Here is a 24,368-nt window from a genome sequence, read left to right as displayed (position 1 = left end):
GTTGTGAAACTTGAAAGAGTTCAGTAAAGATTTACAAGGATGTTGCCAGTGTTGGAGGATTTGAGCTATAGGGAGAGTTTGAATAGGCTGGGGCTGTTTTCCCTGGAGTGTTGGAGGCTGAGAGGTCATCTTATAGAGGTTTGTGAAATCATAAAGGGCATGGATGGGGAGTCCAGAACTAGAGGGCATAGGTTTAGGGTGAGAAGGAAAAGATCTAAAAGAGACCTATGGGGCAACTTTTTCATACAGAGGGTGGTGCTTGTATGGAATAAGCTGCCAGAGGATGTGGTGGAGGCTGGTACAATTGCAACATTTAAAAGGCATCTGGATGGGTATATGAATAGGAAGGGTTTGGAGGGACATGGGCCAGGTACTGGCAAGTGGGACTAGATTGGGTTGGGATATCTGGGCTGCATGGACAAGATGGACCGAAGAGTCTGTTTCCGTGCTATACATCTCTATGACTCTACATCATTTTAATTGCATGACACTATAATCTTTTGCTATAAATTCTGTGTCTTATGGTCCTGCTCCACAGCTGCCTGAAGGAGCAGCACTCTGAAAGCTAGTGCTTCCAAATAAACCTGTTGGACTATAACCTGGTGATGTCTGATATGTATTAACATCTCATCCAAGACACAGCACCTTCAATATTACACGGTTAAAACAAGGACTGCAGATGCTGGAAACCACAGTCTAGATTAGAGTGGTGCTGGAAAAGCACAGCAGGTCAGGTAGCATCTGAGGAGCAGGAAAATCGACGTTTATCAGGAATAGAGCTCTACATCAGATGAAGGGCTTTTGCTCGAAACGTCGATTTTCCTGCTCCTAAGATGCTGCCTGACCTGCTGTGCTTTTCCAGCACCACTCTAATCTAGACTTTCAAAACTAGGGTCAACTTTGATTTTATGATCAGGCGCTACAGCGCTGGATTTAAATCAGGAACCTGTGACTCGAGTGCAAGTGAGCCGACCCTAACAAAAAGCAGCGCGATTCTCAGTTTATGCCCCAGCTAGTTGGTTTCAATATTTACACTTTCTCCAGGGAAGGCAACAACCACCTGACAAAGGAGCTCCGCTCCGAAAGCTAACGCTGCCAAAAACCTGCGGCACTATGGTGTGGCGTGATTTTTAACTTTGTCCAGAGAAGGGCGTCGTGATAGGCAGCCCTGCACAAAGATTGGTCAATTGCGTGGTCACAGTAACCAATCACAGTTCCATTGGTTGGAGGGGGGGGGTTCTGTTTGTGATCGATGGCAGTTCTGACCATTCAGAGGGTAGAATCGTGTACCGACAAACCAATCGGAGACGGCAATAAATGGCAGAGGGACGTTCGTCTCTGGGTAAAAAAAAGAGGTTAAAAACAATGACTGCAGATGCTGGAAACCAGATTCTGGTTTAGTGGTGCTGGAAAAGCATGAAGGGCTTTTGCCCGAAACGTCGATTTCGCTGCTCCATGGATGCTGCCTGAACTGCTGTGCTCTTCCAGCACCACTAATCCAGAATCTGGGTAAAAAAAAGTAGACCCAGTGGCCCCTTTAAACAGGCCGATATTTCTTAGTTTTAACACTCACCATCATCCAAAATAACAAGAAAAAATATATTGATTTTACTGTTCTACGATTTAATTTGCTACGGATATATTTGCAATATATTTAAAATTCCTCAAACCACGATAGCGCTGTGAAACATTTAAATTTCCACATTTGAAACAAAAACACAAAAAGCGCTGGGAGATGAAGGCAGAATGTGTGGAGAGAACCTCAGGGCTTGACTCTGCTTTGAGTTTGCAGCGTTGTCATGTCTTAAAATGGATTAACTTTTCGCCTCCCGCACAGCATTTCTATTAGAGGCCTCCTCGACTTGGTTACCTATAGCAACGGGACGCCGAGCGAATCGACACAAAGTAACCATAGCAACGATTGAACTGCAAAAGTCGCAACTTCAGGAGCCCGGGAGGGGAAGTGGCTGATACACTGTAACCTTGGCTTATCCCCGCCTGGTATCACCCCGCGAAAAGAGAATCCAGAGTTAACGCTTCCAGCCTGACATTTGACTTGATTGATTATTACCACGTTAACGAGCGACGGTGGAAAGTGCTGCTTTGCGTGCAATATAAACAGATGGTACCAGACAAAGTGCATCAGTAGCGGAAGACAGAGTACAGTATTACAGCCGCAGAGAAGGTACAGAGAGAGAGATCAACATTAACATCTGGGAGGTCTATTCAGAAGTCTGATAATAGCGCGGAAGAAGTTGCTCTTGAATCTATACAGATTTTTATATCTTCTGCCCAACGCAAGACGGTACAGTGGGGTAGGTGGGGTCTTTGATTATGTTGGTTGCTTTTTTCCCAAGGCAACAGGAAGTATAAATGGAGTCAATGGATGGAAAACTGGTTTGCATGATGGACTGGGTGCATAACTCCAGACAGATGCTTTCTATGGTCTATCTATAAAAATTGGTAAGAGTCGTTATGGACATGCTGAATTTCCTTAGACTGCCGGGGCATTGTGCTTTCTTGAGCGTAGCTTCGAGTAGACCAGGACAGATTGTTGGTGATCATCATTCCCTCGACCATCTCCACCTCAGTACCATTGATGCAGACAGAGGTGTGCCCTCTACTCCACTTCCTGAAGTCAATGACCAGCTCCTTCATTTGTTGTTTTTACACTATGCTGCTAAGGACTGTTATCTCTTTCCTGTACTCTACCTCGTTGTTGTTTGAGATCTGGTCTACGACAGTGGTGTCGTGAACAAACTTGTAAATGGAGGTATGGCAGAGTTTGGCAACACAGTTGTAAGTGTATAAGGAGTATAGTGAGGGGGTGAGTACACAGTGGTGTTGAGGATTATCATGGAGGAGGTGTTGTCACCTTCCTTACTGATTGCAGTCCAAGAGCCAGGAAGTTAAGGATCCAGTTCCAGGGTGAGGCGGGGCAGCTGAAACCTATATCTCAGAGTTTGGAGATGAGTTTCTTTGGGATTATGGTGTTGAAGGCAGAGCCGTAGTCAAGAAGTAGGAGCCTGATGTAGATACCTTGGTTATCCAGATGTCCAGGGATAAGTGCAGGGCCAGGGTCATGGATGGACTTGTGACAGCAGTAAGTGAATTGCAAAGGATCAAGACCATCTGGTAGGCTGGATCTGATGTGAGCCATGACTAATGTCCCAAAGCATTTCATAATTGTAGAGGTCACAGCCACCAGGTGGTAGTCATTGAGGCATGCTGCATCATTTTTCTTTGGCACCGGAATGATAGTGGTCTTTGTGAAGCAAGTGGGGACTTCAGATCACAGTGAGGAGAGTTTCAAGATGTAAGGGGCAACTTTTTCACGCAGAGAGTGGTACGGGTATGGAATGAGCTGCCAGAGGAAGTGGTGGAGGCTGGTACAATTGCAACATTTAAAAGGCATTTGGATGGGTATATGAATAGGAAGGGTTTGGAGGGATATAGGCCGGGTGCCGGCAGGTGGAACTAGATTGAGTTGGGATATCTGGTCGGCACGGACGGGTTGGACCAAAGGGTCTGTTTCCATGCTGTACATCTCTATGACTCTGTGTCAATGAATCCTCCCACCAATTGGTCCGTGCAGGTTTTGGTTGCACTGCTAATGACTCCATCCATGATTTTTTTCTGGAGCTGAAGGGGTCTGGAATATAAAGGTGTTGGGTTTTATGCTGTTAAAAAGTGGGAGGGTGGAGTGCGTGGGACAGCTTTTCTGACCTAGTCCTGCTGCAATGTACCAAGCTGGATGCAAGCTGCAGACAGAACTGCACCTCATTCCCTGTACTTTCTACAGTCTTCACAATTCAGCATTGAGTTCATCTGTCCTACAATTTAATTCTCTCTCTCCATTACCTGTATGCTGACATTTCCATACAATTCTGATCTGAGTTGCTGACTGTGCTACAATCTTTCAGATGAGACTTGAAAGTAAGGACTGTTTGTCCTCTCAGAAAGTAAAAATACTTATTTGGTGCATTTTTCAAAATCACTAGATGTTTTAAATTGCTTCATAGCCAATGAAGTAAAAAGAAAGTGCTGGAGAAATTCTATAGGTCTGGCAGCATCTGTAAAGAGAGAAATGCAGTTAATGTTTCAGGTCCAATCCAGTATGATTCTATTTTCTGTTTTGTTCCACAGAAAAGTCACACTGAACTTAACATAAACTCCGATTCTCTCTCCAAAGATGCTGCCAGACCAGCTGAGTTTCTCCAGTATTTTCTGTTTTTTATTTCAGCATCCACTGTTGTTTGTTTTATTTTCTTGAAAAGACTGAAGTGCTTGCTCAGGCAGTTAAGAGTCAACCATATTGTTATTGATCTGGATTCATGTATAGACCAGATTGGTAAAGATGATGATTTACTTCCCTAAAGAACATGAGCAAATAACAAATGTAACAAGTTTGGTAGTTTCATGTTCACCATTACCTACACTAGCTTCATGTAATTAAAGCGAATTTAGATTCTTCAGTTACAATGCTGGAGTCTTAAAATTACACTCACGTAATATCAGTTCAGGCCTCTGACAAGTTAGTCGTGTAAAATAACCACAATGTTACGGCAACCCACAGCCTCAGAATGTCCAAGAGTACCTTGGAGCCAGTGATGGTTTTATAAATTTTGGAACTGCAGCAACTAACTTATGCAAACCAAAATTGTGCAAGTAGCAATATTATACTAAACAGGTAACTTGTTTCAGTGATGATAGATTATGGCATGACTATCAGCCAGGATCTCGACAAGAGAAACCCCACTCTCCATCAAGCATTCTTAGCTTAGCTAGTAGTTCTTAAGACACAAAGTTACAAGGTTTCTGGGTGTGCATTTCTTAAATTACAACAGTGACTACACTTCAAAAGTACTTAAATAAAAGCAAGAATCTGCAGAGGCTGGTGATTTAAAATAAAAACAGAAATTGCTTGAGAAACTCAGCAGGTTTTACAGCATTTGTGAAGAGAAAAAGTGTCAACATTTCGAATCCAATAACTCTTCTTCAGAACTGAACTCAAGAAGCTACCCCAATCACAGATTTCCACAGAACATTTAGGATTGGCAATAAATGCTTATGTTGCAAAGTCCAAATCTAGGCATGAATAAAAAAAAGTTTTTTTCCTAAATTAAGAACATATTGATTAAAGTATGCCAGCATGATCCACAAACGTGTTTTATGTAAGTAGATAAGATTTTTAATGCACCTTAAAGACAAGTTAGATTTTTCTCAGCTTTCAAACTTCTGCAAAAACTTACCACAAAGTTGACTTGGGGACCACGAACAATATCCTTCTTAAAACCACCCAGGACGACTGGCCCATTTCACTAGCTGTGAATTCCAGCTCCAAGCTGACCCAAATTCCAACTACTATGGCAAAATTCAATAGATAGAAGCAGAACCAGAAACAGAAAGGCATTTTGTTTAATTCCTGTGACATATATTAGGACTGTGAGTTTATGTGTTATGATTAAACACATTTCATTTAAAAGATATTTGCATAACAACCTTTCAAACATCTTCAACCTTTTATATTTGCACTAACTTTCTTACTACTTATAGAATAGAAATAGAGAAGCTTTAATGTGGAAAACTAAATTATACTGATAGAATTTAGAAATTTCCATTAGTGCTGCATTCTAATAGGTGATTTGCACAGACAAATGAATCAAATCTTGTACCAACTACAGCGTCTTGCAAAATTAGAAATCTGGTCAAAGCTCACTGCACCCTTTAAGTGGACTTGAACACAAGTCTTAACAGCGAAATTACTGAGGTATTTCTTCTGGTGAAGAAATCCAGAACAAGAAAGTACAATCATAACAACAAACCTAGGCCACTGAGAAATGAAATCAGGAACTTTTGGATTTTTTTCAAATAACAGACTTTTTTTTATTGCTATAGGTTAGATAGTAGCTGATTTTCATAAATCTCCTGTCCAACAAAGGACAAGTCACAGAATACCTAATGGAGAATAATGTAATCATGGAAGAATCTGAGGAGCCAAAGCAAAGGGAAGAACATCACTCCCAGAGTTTGATTAAGGTAAGAAAAATAAAGCTTTTAAATGTTTACAAATTACATTGCACTCAACAATCTATGCAATCGGGCATACGTCAATTTATACAATCATGCTTAGCTCCACAAGATGGTCACCTCAAAGTTTGAATTGCTGAAAATATTCTGTAACTTTGTTACGCATCACCTGTTGTTCTGAGGCAGTGTATAACTTGCTTTCACCAATGCCTTCAGAACTAACTGCAAGGAAACCTGAAGAGGAACTTCAGGAGAGCAGTCACTTCCATTTTTTTTCTTCTCGAATGAAGCAAACAACATCATAACTAGCAACAAGGTAATGTTCTGTATGTGCCAACAGCTTTCTGTTCCGTTGCTGAGATTTCTCTGAGCTTGTATGTTTTAACAGTATTCAACACAATGAGTAGTTACTGCTAAGCCCTTGACTTGTTTTTGAGCGAGTGCACCCACAACACACCTCACTGGGTAGAGACTGGAAATCAAGCCCCATTATTCTCCAAGTCATCACAAAAAGTAAATATTTTATAACAGTACGTGAAACTCCCCAAATTACCTGTCTTTTGGACCATGGTTTACAAAATGCAGAGAAGGGACTCCTGTAGTTAACAATGATTACTATTTATTACAAATCTATAGATTCTAGACACAATCAACAATGATATCAACAGATTTCTCAACCAGTTTATAAATTCTGAACTCCTTATAAAACTTTCTCTACGTACATATATTTATAGACATATAGAGGGAGAGGTTAAAAGAAAAGCATATGTGCCATGGTGTGGAAAAAAAAACTGGGAAGGCTGTTCAGTTTTCCCTGTCCACCATGAATACTGAGATGCTACATTTACCTTTCATAGGACCTCGATCTTCCTTCTCCAGTGATTGAATTGCCTTCAGGAGACACAGAGTAACTGGTTCACACTTGAAGTCTTTGACTTATTATTTAAGGGCTACAGCTTACAGCAATTGATGAAGGGAAATAAGCTGTCTTTCTTCAGGCTTTAGGTGTGTTTACAGCAAAGAGAAGGACAGCTCCTTCCTTTCCAAAGGTCTGATGGCATCTAACCCTAACATTCATACTGACAAGCTGTTCTGATACCTAGGAACCATCGGCATTCCCCAGGCCAAAAAGCTACTTGTTGCCAACCAGATCTCTCCCTCTGTATATGAGTTGGCTTCAGTTCATCTGCAACTAAACTTCCCCACAGCACTTAAAGTAAACTTCAGGTAACTTCCTTCTAAAATGTGCTACAATCCTGTTCACATTCCGTGTTTTTTTTTAAACAATCCATTTCACGTTTCAGTCCACAATCACAAATTCAAAATAAAAATAAATAATGCAGTCTTTAAATTCATCAATTGTTTCAATTTCCAAAGATTGGTACAATCATACCCGGTCAACATTCTACCAACTGGACTTGCCCCTCTCTCTTGACAGTAAAATGTTTTTGTTCCACAGGTTGATGATTTAATGCCAGAAATTGATGTGTTTCCCACAGCTTTATCTGAGGAACAACTGGAAGCAGCTACAGAGAAAGCCCGACAAAATTTCTTTGGATCCAGTGGGATTTTTCACCTGGATGATATTGTTGAGAAAAATGATACAGTTTCAATCATAATAAATGATCGGGCTAAAGAACAGTGAGTACCATAATAGCTGTGGCTATCTCTAATAAAAGCTTTAATGAGGTCTGTAAGGAATATTTTTCCATTTCTGAAAAACAGATGTAATGGACTAGAAATGCTGGCAGATCTCATGAGTTTGTCAAACATTCTCTATTTTGACACCTGAAAGACACTAGATGAATAAAAAGTGGGGTTTTTTTTTGCTAAATGGCGAACGGTGGACAGTTGAGCTGAATATATAAGATCCTATAGATTGGATATCCATGTAATGAATATATTTTGTATTTACAGTTTTCTACAAGGAAACCATTTTCTTCACTTTGGGGATCTGGAGGAAGCTGTGTTTTCGTTTAGTAAAGCGATTGCACTAAACCCTCAGATGGTAAGAATATTTCAGGGGTGGGGGAGGGAGTGGTGAGAGTATGAATCCTGCCTGAGGCAATGAGGATGTTGATCTAAGTGGCTGTTTGATCCAGTTTATGAAGACAATGACAGATGATGCAGTTCAATGATGAGAAGAAACCTTTTCATTTGCCATAGAGTAACAAACTCCTGGAAAGAAAGCAGTTGAAACTGGATAACGTGGTTCCTTGGAGAGTACCAGAATTTGACTGCTTTTCCTTTTCCCAATTCAGTTAGATTTAACAGCACATGTTAGTACGATTAAAAATAATGATTACTTAAAAGCTTAATTGAAAAACATCTGTCATGAGCTGTATGAAATACTACTTATTATTTGTATCTTGGAATCTGATTTTTGAAATGTCTTGCTCAATGCAGAAAGAGTTTTATTTGAGAAGGGCTGAGGCATATCTCAAAATTGGTGATTTCCAGTCTTCTATTGTCAACTACAGAATGGCCAGTTCTTTGGATCCCTCAGATGAAGACCTGCGATCACAGATAGCACTCACCCTGTACATCCAGGTATGACCATCCATCCTTATTTTAGTTTGTTTCACTTAGTGTTCTCATTCAGGTTTTATTTAATCCTATCCATCCAACTTCAATAAACCACTCAGTAGAAACATCTTTACTCAGAGATTACTCATCTTTACTTAGACCGTGGAACTCACTACAACATAGAATACTTGAGGCAAATACATGAGAATACAGTACATAAATGAGAAATAACTAGAAAGATAAAATGATGGGATTAAATGAAATCAGTTAGGAGGCTACACATATGAAGCACAGGCCACATATTCAGGCTGTCCTGTTTCTGTATTGTTAATATATTGAAAACCAATTTTTACTTTTTTTTCAGCTTTCAAATTAGTTTATTCTTAGAAGATGTGTCAAATGTCTCTATTCAAGCTGCAGATTGTGTATTGAAATGAAAATCCTCGTCTTTAAGACAAAATAAAATGAACATTTCTTTAGTGGATGGGGTTACAGTGCAGTCGGTGAGTTGGTTAGCTCAGTTAGCTGGATGGCTGGTTTGCTATGCAGAATAACGCCGACAGCACAGTTTCAAATTCTGAAGAAGTGCCACTGGATTCACAACGTTAATTCTGCTCTCTCTCTCTCTCTCTCTCTCTCTATCTCTCCAAAGATCCTGCCAGACCTGCTGAGTTTCTTCAGCAATTTTCTTCTTCAGCGATTCCCACACTGGACAGGATAAGCCAGCTGACCACGGCACCATGGTGCAGAAGGCCATTCAAGAGGGGGGAGCAAAAAGACAAGTAGTTGTTATAGGGGATTCTATAATTAGGGGGACAGATAGTATCCTTTGCAAGCCAGATCGGGAGTCTCGCATGGTGTGTTACCTGCCCGGTGCCAGGGTGCGGGACATCTCCAACCAGCTTGAAAGGATATTGGAGCAGGAGGGGGAGGATCCAGTTGTTGTGGTCCATGTTGGGACTAACATCATAGGCAAAGCTAGGGTAGAGGACCTGTTTGGGGATTATCAAGCTCTAGGAAGGAAATTGAAGTACAGGTCCTCAAGGGTCATAATCTCCGGATTACTACCCGAGCCACGTGCCAATTGGCATGGGGATAAGGAAATTAGGGAAGTAAACACATGGCTAAGGGATTGGTGTGGGTAAGAGGGATTCCACTTTATGGGGCATTGGCATCAGTTTTGGAACCGGGGGCATCTGTACCGTTGGGATGGTCTCCACCTGAACCGATCAGGTACCAATGTTCTAGCAAAGAGGATAAATAGGGTGGTCAGTAGGACTTTAACCTTCTGAGTTGGGGGGGAAGGGAAAGTGAAAGTGAAGGGAGTATGGAGTTAAATGGAAAGATAAGCAGGAGGTTAGCATGTATGCAGGTGGATTGAAACTTGAGGCAGACTGGGAATGCAGCAAAAAGGAAGGATAACTTAGGACATCTTACGACTTCCTATATCTCTAATGATAAGAAAGTTAGCATTAAGGCACTTTATACCTGAATGCTCGTAGCATTCGTAACAAAGCAGATGAACTAATGGCACAGATCATCGTGAATGATTATGATGTGGTAGGCATCACAGAAACGTGGTTGCAGGGGGGTCAGGACTGCCAGTTAAACATCCAAACATTTTCAACTTATCGAAAAGACAGGGAGGCGGGCAGAGGGGGCGGGGTTGCCTTGTTAGTTAAGAACAAAATTAAATCTATGGCACTGAATGACATAGCGTCGGATGATGTGGAGTCTGTGTGAGTGGAATTGAGGAACCACAAAGGCAAAAAAACCATAGTGGGAGTTATGTACAGACCTCCTAACAGTGGTCAGGACCAGGGGCGCAACATGTACCGGGAAATAGAGAAGGCATGTCAGAAAGGCAAGGTCACGGTGATCATGGGAGACTTCAATATGCAGGTGGACTGGGTAAATAATGTTGCCAGTGGATCCAAAGAAAGGGAGTTCATGGAATGCTTACAGGATGGCTTTTTGGAACAGCTTGTCATGGAGCCCACAAGGGAGCAGGCTATTCTGGACCTAGTGCTATGTAATGAACCAGACTTTATAACAAATGTTAAAGTAAGGGAACACTTAGGAAGCAGCGATCATAATATGGTAGAGTTCAGTCTGCAGTTTGAAAGAGAGAAGGCAAAATAGGATGTAATGGTGTTACAGTTAAATAAAGGTAATTATGAGGGCATGAGAGAGGAACTGACGAAAATAGACTGGAAGCAGAGCCCAGCAGGGAAGACAGTAGAACAAAAATGGCAGGAGTTTGTGGGTAAAATTGAGGACACTGTACAGAGGTTCATCCCCAAGAAAAGAAAGATTATCCAGGGAGAGATTAGATAGCCATGGCTGACAAAGGAAGTCAGGAAATGTATTAAAGAAAAAGAGAGATCCTATAAAGTGGCCAAGAGTAATTGGAAATCAGAAGATTGGGAAGGTTACAAAAAACAAACAGAGGATAACAAAGAGAGAAATAAGGGAGCAGAGGAGCAAATATGAAAGTAGGCTAGCTGGTAATATTAGAAATGATAGTAAAAGTTTCTTTCAATACATAAGAAACAAATGACAGGCAAAAATAGACATTGGGCCACTTCAAACTGATGCTGAAAGCCTAGTGATGGGAGATAAGGAAATAGTTGGAGAACTTAATAAGTACTTTGCGTCAGTCTTCACAGTGAAAGACATGAGTAATATCCCAACAATTAAAGGGAGTCAGGGGGCTGAGTTGAGTATGGTTGCCATTATAAAAGAGAAAGTGCTAGAAAAGCTAAAAGGTCTTAAAATTGATAAATCTCCTGGCCCCGTTGGGCTACATCCTAGAGTTCTGAGGGAGGTGGTTGAGGAAATAGCGGAGGCGTTAGTTGAGATCTTTCAAAAGTCACTGGAGTCAGGGCAAGTCCCGGATGATTGGAAGATCGCTGTTGTAACCCCCTTGTTCAAGAAAGGATCAAGACAAAAGATGGAAAATTATAAGCCAATTAGCCTAACCTCAGTTGTTGGTAAAGTTCTAGAATCCATCATTAAGAATGAGGTTTCTAAATTCTTGGAAGAGCAGGGTCGGATTAGAACAAGTCAACATAGATTTAGTAAGGGAGGTCGTGCCTGACAAACCTGTTGGAATTCTTTGAAGAGGCGACAAGTAGGTTAGACCAGGGAAACCCAGTGGATGTGGTCTACGTGGACTTCCAAAAGGCATTTGATAAGGTGCCACACGGGAGGCTGCTGAGTAAGGTGAGGGCCCATGGTGTTTGAGGTGAGCAACTGGTATGGATTGAGGATTGGCTGTCTGACAGAAGACAGAGAGTTGGGATAAAAGGTTCTTTTTTGGAATGGCAGCCGGTGACAAACGGTGTCCCGCAGGGTTCAGTATTGGGGCCGCAGCTGTTAACGTTATATCTTATTATTCTGGATGAAGGGACTGGGGGCATTCTAGTGAAGTTTGCCAATGATATGAAGTTAGGTGGACAGGCAGGTAGTACTGAGGAAATTGGGAGGCTGCAGAAGGATCTAGACAGTTTGGGAGAGTGGTCCAGGAAATGGCTGATGGAATTCAATGTGAGCAAATGTGAGGTCTTGCGCTTTGGAAAAAAGAATACAAGCATGGACTACTTTCTAAACGGTGAGAAAATTCATAAAGCCAAAGTACAAAGGGATCTGGGAATGCTAGTCGAGGATTCTGTAAAGGTAAACATGCAGGTTGAGTCCGTGATTAAGAAAGCGAATGCAATGTTGTCATTTACCTCAAGAGGGTTGGAATATAAAAGCACCATTGTGCTAGTGAGACTTTATCAAGTTCTGGTTAGGACCCATTTGGAGTACTGTGTCCAGTTTTGGTCCCCACACCTCAGGAAAGACATACTGGCACTGGAGCGTGTCCAGCGGAGATTCACACAGATGATCCCTGGAATGGTAGGTCTAACATACGAGGAACGGCTGAGGATCCTGGGATTGTATTCATTGGAGTTTAGAAGATTAAGGGGAGAGCTAATAGAAACTTACAAGATAATACATGGCTTGGAAAGGTTTTTGCTTGGAAATTGTTTCCGAGACTAAGACCCTTGGACACAGCCTAAGTTCAGAACAGAAATGCGGAGACATTTCTTCAGCCAGAGAGTGGTGGGCCTGTGGAATTCATTGCCGCTGAGTGCAGTGGAGGCCGGGACGCTGAATGTCTTCAAGGCAGAGATTGATAAATTCTTGATGTCACAAGGAATTAAGGGCTTCGGGGAGAATGCGGGTAAGTGGAGTTGAAATGCCCATCAGCCATGATTGAATGGCGGAGTGGACCCGATGGGCCGAATGGCCTTACTTCCACTCCTATGTCTTATGGTCACCACGAAGACCTGCCATCTTGACCTCATCCCTTACCACTAGCTGTCCTTGTCTAATCAGAGAGCAGCACATTTGCCCTCTGGGGCTGTGGCACCTACTAGGACATGGGATATGATGGTGGAATGGTAATGATGCTGGGCTAGTAACCCAATGAGCCAGGTGTCTTGCCTTGGGGACATGGTTTCAAATTCCATCATGGCAGCTGGTGAAATTTGAATTCAGTTAATAAAATCTACAATGTTAAGCTTGTATCACTGATGGTGACCATGACAGCGAGCACTGGTAAAAATCCATCCGGTTCAGTATTGTCCTTTAAAGGTAAAACCTACCATCTTTACTCCATCTGACCTACATGTGACGGAAATGGTTGACTCTTAGCTGGACATGCAAGCCTCTCAGGTCAAGGGTAATTCAGGATGGGCAATAAATGAAAGAATAAAGATGTAAATTATAAAACGAGATTTAGGACTTTCTTTCCATGTTACTGTATGAGGTTCACCATTGGAAATTTGTTGTAATAATATTGCCAGTTCTGATTGTCTTTTTTACTGCAGGGTCAAAGTCTTTTTGAAATGAAATTATATATGAATGCCTTAGAGGTTTTTGTGCAAGCTTCAGAGATGCAACTTGAAAATCATCATTACCACATGCGAAGGTGATTCATCATATGTATTTTCCTCCAGAAATCATAATGCCTTCAACCAGCATAAAGCTCGTGCAATGAATTGTTTTATGTGTCCCAGGTTTAGATACTACTATGTTATTCAGTATGAAGCATGTCATGACCTTTTGTCATATCAAGAAATCTATTGTTTCACGTTTCAGTAAGAATAGTTAATCATGTAGAGAAGTGTGATGTTAGTTGGGGTTCTGTAAATGAATGGATAACATTTTACCTTCTGTTCAGATGAGGATAATAGTAATAAGGTACTTTAAAGAAACGTTGTAGCCAAATATGTGTTCCAGCATAACTACCTTGAAAGCAGAGACCATAGACTTGGCATGTGACTTGACACTGAGCTTTAGAAATACAATACTGGGCTTTCGCAGTAAACAATTTTCAGAACTCATCACCTGATTTCTCCTATGCTTGCCACCAAGGAAGAGAGCTTCAAATCAATGCCTAACCTTAAATTCAGGACACATGATCCATCTTTCAAAGACTTGCTCCCAATCGCTTCAGAAAAATGAATAATGACTGTGTGAGACCAAGCAGTTTAGTCTATAATTCATAAAGCAGGGCCAGGATATTAGGGTGTGTGTGTGTGTGTGACTACCCAATTAACATAAAGGAAAGATGCACCAGGAATTCAAGTGCAAAGGCAGAAGTTTTCCATTTGGGGCAGGGCTGCTCCTCGATTTCCAGGTGCAGACTTTCAGATCATGCTGAGATACAGTTTCAATATCTCGTTGAAGTGACTGCTGCTTGAAGGTAGGCCTGAACCATAGTGGCAAGCTGTTTATTTGTGGGGCTATCACACATAGGGTTTGTGTGCTCATCCATTGGAAATACAAACATGTATAATGTCAATGAACAGAGTAAAACATTATATCCTTTGTTTCCCAGTGTTGAGGCCTTGATTGCATTGGGAAGACTTGAAGATTCTCTTCAACTGGTCAACGAACAACTTGAGAATGTAAAGACCAATCCTGAGCTCTATATTCTTCGTGCCAGACTGCACGACCATTTTAACCAAGTAAATATAGTGCGCTACATCTTAATGTTTAATGTTGTTAGTCTTGGTGTCCTTTTATGTTTCTTACCTTCACCTCCCTGCAAAAAGTAGTTACAGAGGTTGTTTTAGGGTTTGTTACATTTTAATGCAGCTTTGCATTAAAAATTACAACCAAAACAATCATTTGTGTAGACAAACTGTTTTTAGGTTTTGTGTGATCTATTTTGTTCCTTCGAACAAGCCCAGTGCATAATGAACACATTAAACAGGAGGAAAGCAAAAAATGACTGTAGGTTTTAGAAAAAAAAGAGTTAAAATCAAATCATACAGAATCATAAAATGCTACAGGACAGAAGGACCCCCCTTCTGGCTCTTTCTGGCTCTTTCAAAGAGTTCAGTTAGTTCTATTCCCCACTCTTCTTTATAGCTCTGCAATGTTTTCCCCTTTAATTATTTATCCAATTTCATTTTGAAGGCCAGTATTGACTCTGTAACCACCACTGAATCAGACGATGCATTCCGAATCCTACTCACTCGTTACACTCTGTCCTTATGTTGCTTCTGGTCCTTTTGTCAATTGCCTATAGTCTCTGCAGTCTGGTCATTGTTTTAGTCATGATTTGAGATGATTTCAAAATGGGGGCCAGAATTTCAATTGGCCAATTAAGGACCCCTTCCCGCCCCATCAGCATATTCATGGGGAGAGGGAAGGGGTCATTTCCCATGCTGCTGCATGGACAGTGAAGCAGATCAACCCTAGCATCCTCCCAGTGGACTCCCCCATCCTATGAGGCACTCTGTGGTCAAGCGAGCGATACAACAGTGGGAACGAATGCCCTCAGCAACACTGCAACCCCACCCCGCCCCATGGAATCCACATTATAGGAGGGATGTGAGGGATGTAATTGCACTGGAGAGGGTGCAGAGGAAATTTACCAGGATGTTGCCTGGGCTGCAGAGTTTCAGTTATGAAGAGAGATTGGACAGACTGTGGTGGTTTTTCTAAGAGGAAAGTGTTGTTATGCAAGAAGGGGCACCTGGAGGTCTCTGACCAGATGTCCTTAATCATGACATAAATGGTGTCAGATGTTGCTTTAATCTGACATTAATCATCGGGAGGAGAGGGGAATGTCCACTACCACACTCTTAAATTAGTCACAGCTGCAATCCTGAGGTGATAGAGCTAACAAAGGCCTCACCGTTCCTTCAAGTTAAAGTGGAGGTAATCAGAGAAATATTGTGTCTTGTCAGTGTTGTGCAGTTCCTTGGCAGGGTTGGTAACCTGCAAGTAGGTCACTTACTTAGCTTCTCAGTTACCAATACAAACAGGCGGAGACAAATCACAGTTGAGAAAGTAAAAGATCCTCTTTAATGTTGCCATAAATGAGGAAAGAGAGCAATGAATTATTGGATTGCTTCCTTTTTAATATTTAAAATGCAACAACTTCACATTAACAATAAAGGGATAAAATTATTTTGAACTTTATACATATGGAAAATCAAGTAGGAAAAGTGATATATCATAAATGTGACACGAGTAAACTCCTTGAATCGCACTTCTTATTTGATTTTGGAATGATTTTTTTTTCTGATTTTTCAAAATTCTGTAGCTTTAGCAAATTGATGAGCAGGTGCAAATATGGAATTCATTGTATTATGGTGTCATATTATGTAGAGTGTATAATTTTTGCTACTCCTCAATATATTCATGTTTCCTATCATTTTCATCTGCTTCCCATGAGTTAGAAACTATTTCTTCACACAACGCATCTCTGGAGAGAAAAAAGGTAGATGCTAGTTTGACTAATCACTTCAAATCTGAGATTGATAAAAACTTGCTAACCAAAGCTATTTTTTATATATTTGTTTTGGGGCACAGCCATCACCGGTGACAGCAGCATTTATCGCCTGCTCCTGATTGCCCGTGAGAATATAACCATGAGCTAATTCTCAGCAACCACAGTCCATATACTTCATTGGTACACCAACAGTGGATGATTTTTCTATGCTAGCTTGCTATGACTAGGTGGCTTGGCTGGACCATTTCAGAGGGCAGTGAGGAGCCAATCACTTACTGTGGGTCTGGACTCATGTCATGTGTTGGCCAGACTGGGTAAGGAGAACAGTGTTTCTCTGCTCTCCAAGAATTTTTTTTACAACAATCCAGAAATTTCATGATCATTGTTAAAGAAGCTAATATTTTATTTCGCTTTAATTGACGGAATTTAAATTCTATTAAGGAATATGGAGCCAAGGCAGGTAGAAAGAGTTAAGATGCTGTTCAGCCATGATCACATTGAAAAGCAGAACAGGCTCGATGGGCTGAATAGCCTACCCCTGTTTTTCTGAAACTCCATGTGTTCATCATGGCCGGAGTTTTTTTTTACACTTGTTACCTCTGGATTACGTTTATTGTTTCATTCATATAAAATGTGATTTTTTTTTTCCCTAATCTCCCTGACAACAGATAGCTAATTGTTATCAAGATGTTAGTAGTGCCCTGGATTTGGATCCGACCCATCAGGAGGCGTTATCACTAATGGCTACTCTGGTGAGTAGAGCTGAAGAAGCAAAGATGCGAGCGATTAACAAATCCCTGATTGGCAACTTAAAGAGTGCACTGGACAACATCAATGAAGCTATCGACAATAACCCCAATAAAGCAGACTATTTTGTCTTCAGGTACAACCAAGGAGTCAGTTAAAGCAATAAGTTTGTTTATTCAATCATGTGTTCAGACTATAAATTCATAAATGTGTCATAAAAGGTTAATGAGGTTTTATGTTTTAACACTAAAAATGTATATAACCCAGACCATTGATCAATGAAATTAGGAAGAAATACATCAGATTATACTTTATACTTGTCATGGGAAAATAAACAACATAGATATTAAATATTCCTATTCAGACCAGTAAATCATATTTCCTCTTCTACATTTACATTTTATCTTTCCTTATTCATTCATGGGATGTGGGTATCCCTGGCTAGCCCTCTGATTGTCAATCCCTACGGATATGCTCTGGAGAAGGTAGTGATGAACTGCCTTCCTGAACTGCTGCAATGCCAGTACAGCCTCAGAACTGTTAAAAAGGGAGTTTGAGGATTTTGATGTAATAACTATAATAGAATGGGCACATAGTTCCTAATCAGAATGGTGCATGGCTTGGAGGGAATCTTGCAGGTGTGTGTTTTCTCACCACCCTGCTGCCCTTTTTCTGTTCAGATAGTAACAGTCATGAGTCTGAAAGCTGCTATCAAGGGAGCCAAATTGAGTTGCTGCATGTGACCTTGTAGGTGGTCACATCATTACCATTGAGTGTCTGTGGTGAGGGAGTGACTGTTAAAGGTCGTAGGTGGATTTGACCAAGCACACTTCTTAAGTTTTGTGAAGCTGTACTTATCCAGGCAAATGGCAAGCATTAAATCACACTTCAGATGGTCCAAAATAATGAACAGAATTTGGAGAATCAGGAGATGAACTCCTTGTACCCATCTCCTAGTGCTGAAGGGTCTGCATAATTGGACTGTCAACTATCTTTGTTCCCCCATAGTTTCTAGTTTCTCTCACTTAGGAATATGTCTACAATCCTTAGCGAAGTCACTGTGGGACCAGTCTCTGTCTACGTGAGCAGTCTACTTGACACTGAGAGGATTGCTAACAATGACTATTCAGTCCTTCCCAAACTTTGACAAAGATAGTTTCAAATTGTGTCAGGGAATAGTGACCAAGAATGAGAACCATTCCTAGTTCAGAGGGAATTTGAAGTAAATGGTAAGTGCTCCCTGTAGCACCCATACACAGCCCAGCTCTCAACACACATCAGGAATTGAACCAGCTAACCTAACTGACACAGTTAATCATTGATCAGTATATATTTTGATTTTTGATTTGATTTATTATTGACACATGTACATTGAACAATATTGATTTGTGTGCTGCAGAGCCAATTCATATTGGGGTAATAGAATAAAATGTTGCATTACAGCTGTAGAGAAAGATCAACTCTAATATAAAAGAGGTCTGTTCATAAGACTAGTAACAGTGGGGAAGAAGCCATTCTTGAATCTGTTGATACTTCTCAAACCTTTATATCTTCTGCTCAATGGAAAAGGTTGGAAGAGAGTATAACTGGGGTGGGAGGAGTTGCTTTCCTGATGCAGCAGGAAATGTAGACAGTGTAGGAAGGCTAGTTTCTGTGATGGACTGGGCTGCTTTCACAGCTCTCTGTAATTTCTCATGGTCTTGCGAAGAGCAGTTGCAATACCGAGCTGTGAAGCATCCAGATAGGATGTTTTCTATGTGCATCTGTAGAAATTGATAAGAGTCATTGTGGACATGCCAAATTTCCTTTGCCTTCGGAGGAAGTAGAGGTGTTGGTGTATTTTCTCGACGATAACATCAACGTGGATAGACTAAGACAGATTGTTGGTGAAAATTACTCCTAGGAAATTCTCCTGGGCCATCAAAATTGTTCCAATACTACATTTATTTCAAGAATTGAACATCAAATTCAATGTTAGAAAATTAATATCCTTAGCTCTGAATTTTGGATCCAACAGTGTTTTAACTTGGGATGTCTCTTAATTACTGGAAATTATCAATGTATAAATTTACATGAACACACAAATTACAAGAAGAAGCAGGCCACTCAGCCCCTTGAACCTGCCTCACCAGTGAGAATTGCTCAAACCCATATTATCCAGAACATTAAGCTGGGACCCTGGATTACTAAGCTAGAGACATGACCACTGCTCTACCTTTAGCTAGCCAATTTTCTATCCAAACCAATATGCTACCCCATACACAATGAGCTTTTCTTGCTAATCTTTGACATGGTACCTTATTAAATCCCTTCTGGAAAACTAAGCACAGTACATTTGTTGCTTCCCTTTATCACCAGCACACGGTACATATTCAAGAACCACCAATAAATTGGCCAAACATGGTTTCTCTTTCACAGAATCACGTTGGCTCTGCCTGATCACCTTGAACTTTTCGAAATGCCAGACTATAAAGTCTTTAGTAACAGTTCCTAAAATCTTATCTAAGACAGGCATAATGCTAACAATCTTAATTTTTATTTTTTCCTTTGAGCTAAAGAAGTTGCTTTCATTATTTTCCAGTTGAATGCAACATTCACAAATTCTAAAGAATATTGGAGAATTAAAACGAATGCATCAATGTTTCACTAGCCACGTCTTTTAAGGCCCTAGGCTGAAGTCCATCAAGAGTGAGAACCTTTGGTTTGCAGCTCCAACAATTTGCTCAGTACCACTTCTGCAATGATTGTAATTTTCTTGAATTTCTCTCACCTTTCCATTTTCAGGAAACATTACACTAATGTTGGTTGTGATCTGCAATCTAATTCAAAGCTTTTTACACTTTGTATGTTATAATCAACAGTCTCGTTCCATATTGTTACTTTTCTTAAAATCTGTCCTTTGCATTTTATCATTCTTAATTCTATTCTGCTTTCAATCCTCAGGGGAACCCTGTATAGGAAATTCAAGAATTTTAATGCTGCTATTGATGACTACCTCTTCATCTTGGACAAATTAAGTAAGACAAAGGAGAGTGATATCTACCTGGAGACTCAGAAACAACTCCTTCTAACATACAATGACTTTGCAGTGCACTGCTACCACAAAGGGTTTTTTGAAGAGGCGATTACTCTCTTAAACCTGTGTATTCGGGGAGAAAAGCAGCAAAAGGGGCTGTACATCAACCGAGGGGGTAAGGATGATGACACCTGCTCTAAGGAAGAGTATTGTTTGCAGGGATCTGCAACTGCACAGATTTCATTAACTGTTTCAGCATACACTAAATAAGAAGCAGAGTTACGTTAAAGATCAAACTCTTGTATACCCTTGTATACCCTTGAGTTTAGAAGACTGAGAGGGGATCTGATTGAAACGTATAGGCTTATGAAAGGACTGGACACTCTGGCAGGAGGGAACATATTTCCGTTGATGGGGGAGTGCCGAACCAGAGGACACAACTTAAAAATACGGGGTAGACCATTTAGGACAGAGATGAGGAGAAACTACTTCACACAGAGAGTGGTGGCTGTGTGGAATGCTCTGCCCCAGAGGGCAGTGGAGGCCCAGTCTCTGGATTCTTTTAAGAAAGAATTGGATAGAGCTCTTAAAGATAGTGGAGTCAAGGGGTATGGAGATAAGGCTGGAACAGGATACTAATTAGGAATGATCAGCCATGATTATATTGAATGGCGGTGCAGGCTCGAAGGGCAGAATGGCCTACTCCTGCATCTATTGTCTATTGTCTATTGTCTATTGTCTTAATTTGTCAGCCTATTGTAAGGAGAGTGCTGTTTCCACTGGTGAGTCTCACAAATAGCAGTGACCAAATTCCATTTTGTCAAAATGTTAGTTTGTTACTTTCAATCATTTTAATGTTTTCTGAAGACAATGCCAGTTTGTTTATCTCAAAGGCTGTTTCTACGCAGATGAAATTAATTTAGTTGTAAGGCTGTAAAAAATAGCAATAACTACCTTACACAAAAATCAAAATGAAATATATTGCACTATCACCTAATTACTATTGTTACTAAATATTAGGAGATATAAAATGAATGGAATGCAAAACATTTAATGAACCTCATTTAAGCAATTAAAAATCCACCCAAACATGTTCCTGTTACTCCTAACAGTCTTTTGCATTTGGCTCATATAGATAATAGTATATTGAATTTTTGTAGCATTGCAATATTTAGAATGTGTTCTATACTTAATTTCAAAGTGTTCTGTGAGTATTTGTACATAGTGTCATTGAGTCATACAGCACAAAAATAGACCCTTTGGTCCAATCATAATCCCAATTTAAACTAATCCCACCTGTCTGCTCCTGGCCCGTATTTCTCTAAACCTTTCCTAGTCATGTACTTATCCAAATGTCTTTAAAAAGTTGTAATTGTACCCACATCCACCCTGTTTTCAGAAAGTTAATTCCACACATGAACCACCCTCTTGTGTAAAAAGTTTGCCCCTCACGTTTTTTTTTAATTCTCTCTCCTCTCACATTAAATATGTGTCCCCCTGGTCTTGAAATCCCCCATCCTAGCGAAAAGCCAACTACCATTAACTATCCATACCCTTCATTATGTTATAAACTTCTATAAAGTCGCCTTTCTATGAAGGTAATAATTAAACATTAAATAATTGAAATTTGATGATAACAGCAAATTCAATAAAGAGACACAAATGCTAATATGAACTACCAATAAACTCTAATCATCTAAATCTCAAGATTAGACTATGGATTTAAATTGGTCCCACAGATGTACTTTTATCAGTTTTCCATAAGAATGGGTGTGTCAGATTTGTTTTATTTACAGAGTGCATTCTTTCGCACAGTAAAGAAGTTTATTAACTTGCTATCTGCAAATAAAACTTGAAGGCAGTCTTTTCCATAAAGGTGTGGCTTTATTCTTGCCCCATCAGTTCATGTTACCATTAACCATCTTGGTATAGCATTGGGTCCTGGTTTGTGCCTGTTGCTGCAATTGTGTGCCAAGCCCCTTAATCCCACCTCACCCACCCACACTCTAGGTTCGAATACTGTCCCACACTGGATGAAATTTGCAGTGATCCCAATTCCCCACGATACTAACCATAGAATGTTCCTTAGCAAGGAAGGTATCAGAGGCATGACAATTAGAAAGAGAAGTCGTCTGAGGTAGTTTCAAAACATTTTCCGTATGCCTCCCACCAACTCCCTTCCCCTCCGAGATCACCTTTAAATCCTCTTACCAATCTTACTTGTCTCTTTACCTTCCTTCTGAGATGGACTAAAAGCAGCTTCAGGAGGAAGGTGACAAGGTCAGATTAAATATAATGTTGACAAAAGTGAGACATTACATTTTGGGAGAAGGAAGAAGAACAGAAAATAAATGTAGACTAAATGGTAAAAGTTATAAAATGGCAAGAGTTGACATAAAGTTTCAAATACAGTTTTCTGGAAGTTGAATATGTTATGATATCCTGCGTTTAAAAAAGTGTGTAGAGGACAAATGCAGAACGGTAATAATTCTAAACAAATTATTGGCTATAATGCCTTTCTCTAAGCAAACCCCAGCTTCCATATTTTTGTTAACTCCTCCAGCCTGACAACCATCTGAGATTTCTGCAAATCTCTAATTCTGTCCTCTCGTGCAATCATAATTGCCCCATTGTTAGTGACTGCACCCCCATTTGCTTTGGTCCCAAGATCTGAGATTCTCTCCTTACACCTCTCTGCCTTTCCACCTGGCTCTCCTCCTTTAAGGCTCTTCCTAGACCCCCATATTGTTGGCCAAAGTCTTCTGACCTTGATATCTCCTATATGTGGCTTGTTGTCTTTCTTGGTTTTACACAATTCTCCTCAGAAGTGCCTTGGGAAATATCATTAGGTTAAATTATCAGCTCCATAAATTTGTTGTTGTAATGGCCTTGAACAGAATAGAACATAGAACAATACAGCGCAGAACAGGTCCTTCAGCCCTAGATGTTGCGATGACCTGTGAACTAATCTAAGCCTATCACCCTACACTATCGCATTGTCATCCATGTGCTTATACAAGGACTGTTTAAATGCCCCTAATGTGGCTGAGTTAACTAAATTGGCAGGCAGGGCATTCCACACCCTTACCACTCTCTGAGTAAAGAACCTGCCTCTGACATCTATCTTAAATCTATCATCCCTCAATTTGCAGCTATGCCCCCTCGTACAAGCAGATGTCATCATGCTAGGAAAAAGACTCTCACTGTCTTTATAAACATAGTGATATCAGTGTGAATGTTATTTAATGATGTTGTGTGATTTTTCTTAATTAAATGCCTGGTTTGCTGTTCATTCAGATTGTTTCCTCAAGCAGTGTAATCTGGACTTTGCACTGTTAGACTATGAGCAAGCTCATGAGCTGGACCCTGAGGACTGGCGTGTTCAAATCCGTATTGCTGCAATAAACAACGAGAAAGGCCTTATGGAACACCAGAATGGGTATTTCCTTTTTCCCTTCAACGAATGATGAATCTCCCTTCTGTGCATATAGTGATTAGATTGTAGTCACCACAAGGCACAATCTCAATCTACACGCTGTGTGTATCTACTTCTGTGTTGGAAGTTACCTCAGGAATACACCTTTTTCTCTATTATAATCTTTTTTCTTTGTGTTTTGCCTTTCTCTGAATTTACCAAATTCAAATTCCAAGGTAAAGTGCAGGGATCTGGAGTGGAAAACAGTGCTATATTACAAACCACATTTCAGCAGTAGTAATCACATCTAGTAGCAGCAGGAAAGGAAATGGGTTTCAGGAGCCATTCAAAACTTTTCTTTTTTTGAGCATGGGGAGTGACAGTAACCTGGCCTCTCAGAAGCTGCAGTCCCACAGTCCCATCTCAATAGGAACATCAGGAGCAGGAGGAGGCCAAGTAGCTTTTGAGCCTGCTCCCCTATTCAATAACATCATGATCGATCTGATTATAACCTCAAATCCACCTTCCTTCGATAATGTTTCAACCCTTGTTTAACAAAATCTGCCTCCCTCTGCCTTAAAAATATTCAAATCCTCTGTGTCCACATCTTTTTAAGAGAGTTGCAAAGACTTACATCCTTCAGAGAAAAAAAACATCTGTCTAATCTTTGTTTTAAATGGGCAGTTCCCGATTTTTAAATAATGATCCTTAGTTCTAAATTCTTCTAGAAGAAGAAATGTGTTCTCCACATCTGCCCTGCCTTACTCAGATATTTGCATGTTTCTATCAAGTTGCCTCTTACTTTTCTAAACTCGAGCAGATATAAGCCCAGC

General features: G+C 40.4%; 1 protein-coding gene across 3 annotated transcripts in view; it reads left to right on the top strand.

Moving 5' to 3' along the window:
- The first annotated feature begins 1,444 nt into the window (after positions 1 to 1,444).
- The window catches only part of LOC140469567 (tetratricopeptide repeat protein 16-like), a 37,316-nt gene continuing 14,392 nt past the window's right edge, over positions 1,445 to 24,368 (top strand). For 2 of the 3 annotated variants that reach the window (XM_072566215.1, XM_072566213.1), the window contains exons 1-10: positions 1,445 to 2,185; positions 5,899 to 6,039; positions 7,490 to 7,671; positions 7,948 to 8,038; positions 8,437 to 8,580; positions 13,437 to 13,537; positions 14,450 to 14,579; positions 17,026 to 17,240; positions 20,048 to 20,295; positions 23,418 to 23,559. In XM_072566215.1, coding sequence (XP_072422316.1) covers positions 5,962 to 6,039; positions 7,490 to 7,671; positions 7,948 to 8,038; positions 8,437 to 8,580; positions 13,437 to 13,537; positions 14,450 to 14,579; positions 17,026 to 17,240; positions 20,048 to 20,295; positions 23,418 to 23,559 — 1,331 coding nt within the window. In that variant the 5' untranslated portion in view covers positions 1,445 to 2,185; positions 5,899 to 5,961. Of the gene's footprint in view, positions 2,186 to 2,229; positions 2,316 to 5,898; positions 6,040 to 7,489; positions 7,672 to 7,947; positions 8,039 to 8,436; positions 8,581 to 13,436; positions 13,538 to 14,449; positions 14,580 to 17,025; positions 17,241 to 20,047; positions 20,296 to 23,417; positions 23,560 to 24,368 lie in introns of those variants that run through there. The other variant, XM_072566214.1, reaches the window with a different exon arrangement.

This window comes from Chiloscyllium punctatum, chromosome 49 (genome assembly GCF_047496795.1).
Source record: "Chiloscyllium punctatum isolate Juve2018m chromosome 49, sChiPun1.3, whole genome shotgun sequence".
Classification (NCBI taxonomy): domain Eukaryota; kingdom Metazoa; phylum Chordata; class Chondrichthyes; order Orectolobiformes; family Hemiscylliidae; genus Chiloscyllium; species Chiloscyllium punctatum.
The sequence above is the reverse complement of the archived record's forward strand: the minus strand, read 5'-3'. Positions and strand labels throughout refer to the sequence as shown.